Genomic DNA, 5,322 nt, shown 5'->3' on the forward strand with positions numbered 1-5,322 from the left:
GTTCCTCACAGGAGGGTCTTTTCAGCCAGTGGGCACAGATGTGGGGGCAGATGCTGGGACTCATCCACCATCCCATTCTTAGTAGCTAAAGAGGGAGCAGCAGATGGCTGCAAGAAACCTACTCCTCTTCTAGAACAAGACTGGAATTGAGGCTTTACAGAGGCTCTCACAAAATAAGTAGCTCCATTTTTTGTAGGAAACAGCATAATGCATACTGGGRGAAGGCCAGGGCAATGGGTGTTGTCATGCCCTGACAAAACCTTTCCCTTGTTCCTGTGGCTGCTGGAGGGACACAAAGCTCCTGCCAGTCATGTGAAAACAGGAGCAGCACAGAAGAGACTTTGCTCGTGCAAGTGCCCGAGGAGTCTCTAAGCCCTTCATGTGTGACACTAAACTAAACTAAACAGGGATGCGGAGGAAAAAAACACAAGGCCACTCTTAGCAAGGAGGTTTGCTACTAGAATGAGCTAAGCAGTATTTGGTGAGAAGCTCAGGCTGGACGAGCAAGCTCGGTTTTGTTTAAAATCCTAGTCCTAAATCAGTGGTGAGGCTGGGGTGGCAGCTTGTGTTCAAATCAGCAGCAGGACCATGTCAGTGTCTCCCCACACCGATTATTGTGCCTGTGTACTAACCCAGGGAGGCTGTGTGGTAGTCAGTCTAGTCCAAGCACTACCATCCTCCTCAGCAGAAGRGTGCAGTAGGAGCTCACATTAAAGCTACTTTATACATGAATAAAACAGTTGCAGACTTGCAATAACTTGAATTCTTCATTGTGTCATATAGCTCAATATACAAAACTGTYCTACCAACTTTTGTTTTTAAGTAGAAGTCACTTAAAACTCAGTGTTTTGCCAATTTTGACCTACACTACATGATTCTTTTCTCATTAGAGTTTTTTGACAAAGGACATGAAAAATCCTGTTCTATTTTGTAAAGTCTCTCCATTTTTCAGTTCCTCTCCTGAAAGAATTTCTTACAAGGAAATTGTAAAAGGGTTGTGAAAGCTTCCCCCTGCAGGTCATGCTAATGAAGCAACAGTATAGGCAGCAAAGGCCTCCTTAACTCTGTTTCTGCAGTGTATGTTACCTACCCTAAGAAAAACTATTACTTTTGTCTCAGTGTTTCACTGGTTCACCAATTGGTTTCACTAATTGTTTCTCATAGACATAAAGAACACACACGAAAACATGCAATCCAAAAAATTTAATGTTGAAACAGGCAGTAAGAATGAAAAGTCCGCTCCATATGAGGAGTAACTATACACAATATAAATAAGTTACAGTTTACACAAAAGCACAACTGGCTTTTTAAAGTGCATGTGTATAAGGCCTTTTGCCTGTGAACTCCATTGGCTCAATGTAAAAATACATAAATCTGCCATATGTGTTTAAGGATGACCAATAACTGGCTCAGCTCAGAACAAATCAACCAGCTTCATTGCCTACAGCCTGCAGCRTGTTTCACATCAAAGCTGAATTACAGCCAAGTTCTTTCTGTGCCTATCATACATGGTAGAGTGACAGAAGGAGAAAAATGTCTCATACCAGCTGCTACCTACAGTGGACTATCACTCAACTCCGGGCTCATTCCTCAAGAGCTCAGTGTTGGATCATTTAGTCTGGACAGTATTATTTTCAGACAGTAAAACACTCACAAGTCACTTGTAATTAGATACATTTACACCCTGTGGACAATAGTTTTGCATACAGAGAGTCTGCTCAAATTGTCAGCAATAATGTAGCTAGTAAAAAATAAAGGACCATTGTTTACAGTCTTGATACCCAGTCACATCCACTTATTTTACACTTATAGAATAATTTCATGTTTGCTTGTTTGTTTTGAAATACATGCGTAATAAATGGCTCTACTGTGCAATAAAATTAAACAGATATATCATGCTGTCCTTCATCCAAGTGAAAACAYGGTAAGACTCAAGTGGTTACTTCTGAACAGTGAACTACAGTTCAGGCTATTTCCCTGCTCAGGTACAAGAAGTTGAGAGTTACAGTTAAAAGTTTTTTTCTGCATGAACTTTAAGCCAAATCTGTCCCATTGGAGAAAAGACAAACTGAAAGTTCATTTACTGGAAAGCATTTTCATTTGGAAATGAAACTTGTTCCACAATTTACCTCCCAGAACCATTCCAAGAGTTCCCCCCTCCCATCTTCTTTAGCCAGTTTCTTGTTTCTACAGCCTTTCTATTCGGAAGGCTACCTGAACCACCTTCCCCCCCAAACCCCCAATGCCTTGGACTCTAGAAGTGCCAGTGTTTAACATTCCAGGTGTCAAACTTGGGCTAAAATGTTGGGAAGACCAAAACCTCCGCTTGGCTCTGCTTTTAAACAGAAGTGACAGTCCTCACTTTAGCAGACAAAGCTTGCTTAAACCTCCTCTTCAGGTCCTGCATGTTGGGGGATTTGGGCCGTGGAATAAGAGAGGTTCTTCTTCGCTCAGGAGTGCTGGTTGTTTGTTGTTTGCTAACTTCCTTACACAGGACATGGAAAGCATTGAAGACATCGTTATAGTTTTCACTGACAGATACTTCATAGAAAGTACAGCCCAGCATGTTGGCCAGCTGAAGTCCATGCTGAGGCTCCACCTCTTTAATATGCAAGAGATCAGCTTTGTTGGCTACGATGACAACAGGAACTGTGTTTCCTGGATGCAACTGTCGAACRTGATGGTAAAGGTGACTAAGTAGTTCATAGCTCTTATAATCTGTGATGGAGAAGACAATCACAAGTGCATCTGCCCAGCGAATGCATCTGTTCAGCTGGTCATTACAATCCAGACTGTGKTCATGGATCTGGAAGATGAATTATCTTAAGTTAGATAGGTTCCTGTAATCTTTTTTGCTACTTCAACTATCTTCAACATCTGTAAAGCCAAATGCATTTTATACTTTCAGACATTATGTATTTGCATTTCAAATACAAACTTAATCTGAGTGTGACACACAAATATATATGTTGATTCAGCTGCAAAAMGCTGGAATTTAACACTGGAGCTTGCTATACTCGAATGGAAAATCGACCTGAGTAGTTCTGCATGCAGAGAGAGACTTTGTAGTTCCACAGAATGGGAAATTAACTGGCTAGACAGTAAGTCTGGGGAAGCAAAGATATGAGCTGGAAGCATTTAGACCTGGAGAGCTGCCCAGTTCAGAAAGGCAGAAATCCAGCATTACTCAGGTCTATACATTCAAAACTTTAACTTACAACATCCTACTGAGTACAGGCACAACACAGTAGACCTAAGTTTCCATCATACACATTTATGAAGTGAATCTTTGCTAGGCTGTAGTCATGACTTCTTTATTCATGTGTACCACATCTGCACAAAAGCATTTAGTCTTTTTATCTAATGTTCCTCATATGTGAGAATAAGACATTTAAATAATTCAGCCCTACAAAAGTAATGAGCCTCCCACGTACAAATGATTTGGTGAAATAGTGAGTTGTTTTCTTTTACTGCCAGCACACTATGGGCACCTGAGACATCTGGTTTGACTGGTTAAAAAACCAGTTACCAGTTCTCCCACGCGGAATACCAAACTCTGAAAGGGACAGTGAAATATTTTCTAGAAAGACTGTAATGAGAGGATCTTGCAGACATGGAGGGACATGCACACAAAAATCAGAGCTCCTTTGGTGAACTGCATGGATGTGTCTAGCTCACCTGAACTCCTGGAGTATCTTGCACTTGAATAGCCAACATCTCTCCATCTATCTGGATATGTCTGCTGTAGAGATTACCTAATGACAACACCAACAGTATCACAAGTACAGTCACCGCTCCACAGACAGATAAATGCTGCTTTTGGAAGGAACTGGATGAAGTAATACACCACCTCACTTCCCCCCTCCCCYGTTAGTTTTGCAGAGAAAGTGATATTGCTATTAGTGAACTGAAGGACCAATAAAAAAATTTGGTATCTTTAACAACCCCTTAATTTTTTTGATGTTCTGGAAACCTGGGATTCAATCTGCATTGACTTGTTTTGAAGTTTGACAGTTAATATTGTGCAACTTGGAGCTCAATCACTTCCCAAAGGCTGGCTGAAGTATAAAGGTAACTATGCAGAATAACCAACTTTTAATACAGAAATGCAGTTTGCTTGTCACTTAATCTTTCTGCACTTTGCCAAACCTTTTCTCTGAAAGACCATTTTTAAGCTCTGCTGGCTGGTCAGTAAGATTTACTGTATGCTGTTTGTTTGGTGGGATTCCCCCACCCCCACGCCCCCGGTCATTTCCTCAGCAGAATTCTGTACTTAAGTTTGTATGACTTTACACTGATACTATCCTATGCTCAGGCAAGTACTTAACATTGCCGCTTCTTTTTCTCCATTTAGCTGACACTGCCTGGGTCTTTCAGCTGTTAGTATTCAGTTTGCCTAGGGTAAAATATTAGGTTTATGCTTTCTTGTTTTAGATAAAAGACTTTCTCAAAGAAGGATGTTTTCTCCATATAAAGTAAATGCTGGTAAAGAATGGAAACACAGTAAAAGGCAGCAGCGGTGAAGCTGTGATCATAAACCGCCTGTTTGCGGTAACTGGTGCGCACCTCTCTTCGGACGACCAGTCAGACTATTGCATGGGCTGAATGTCCAACAAAAACAAGTTGCCAGCCCACCATGCCGTGGTGGTGGGTCTGTGAAGCCCCTTCCCCTAGAAGTACCTGCTGCGAGTTGCGATCATAGCCCCATCATCCTGCAGGTCTCCCACACTTACGACCCGATTCCATGCTATTTTTGCACGCCTACTTCCAGGACCGTACAGCCCCTTTCGGTGAGCCCGCGGCCCGGCGCCGCTGCACGGGCGCGGAGCGGCTTCCCTCTCTGCCCTCGCTGCTGCTTTTACGCGGCAGTGAACATCGCCACCGCCACCAGCACCACCCGCCGCCCGAGGCTGCACAGCCCAGTTCGCACCAGCACCACCAGCACCACCACGCACCCGCCGTCCCCAGCGCCGCCGCCGCCGCCCCGGCCCCGGGGCAGCACGAAGGCAGCGGCGCTGCCGTCGCGCCCCGAGGGGCCGGGCCGGGCCGAGCCGAGCCGAGCCGGGCCGGGCCGGGACGGCACTCACCTGCGTTGCGCTCGTAGTCGCCGATGAAGCGCCTCGTGAGGAACCGCACCACCAGCGCTGCGGGAGGCCAGAGAGAGGCGGCGTTAGCCGGGCTCGCCGCCCGCGGCCCCGCGGCCCCCGCGCCCCCCGCCTCACCTGTCTTGCCCACGCCGCTGCCCCCCACCACGGCGATCTTGACGAGGCGGGGGCGAGCGGCGCCGGCCGCGGGGCAGCCCTCGGCGCCGGCCGCGCCGCA

At 45.5% G+C, this 5,322-nt stretch overlaps 1 protein-coding gene across 1 annotated transcript; it reads right to left on the reverse strand.

The window, feature by feature from the left end:
• Nucleotides 1-1,188: 1,188 nt before the first annotated feature.
• Nucleotides 1,189-5,322, reverse strand: RASL11B (RAS like family 11 member B; the record flags this gene model as incomplete). Its single annotated transcript, XM_085322832.1, has 4 exons — nucleotides 1,189-2,806; nucleotides 3,679-3,755; nucleotides 5,088-5,144; nucleotides 5,223-5,322. Coding segments are annotated over 4 exons (702 nt in total), but the record flags the coding sequence as incomplete, so codon positions are not given.

This window comes from Rhea americana, unplaced genomic scaffold, assembly GCF_003343005.1.
Source record: "Rhea americana isolate MKP2758 unplaced genomic scaffold, rheAme1 scaffold_8, whole genome shotgun sequence".
Classification (NCBI taxonomy): Eukaryota; Metazoa; Chordata; class Aves; order Rheiformes; family Rheidae; genus Rhea; species Rhea americana.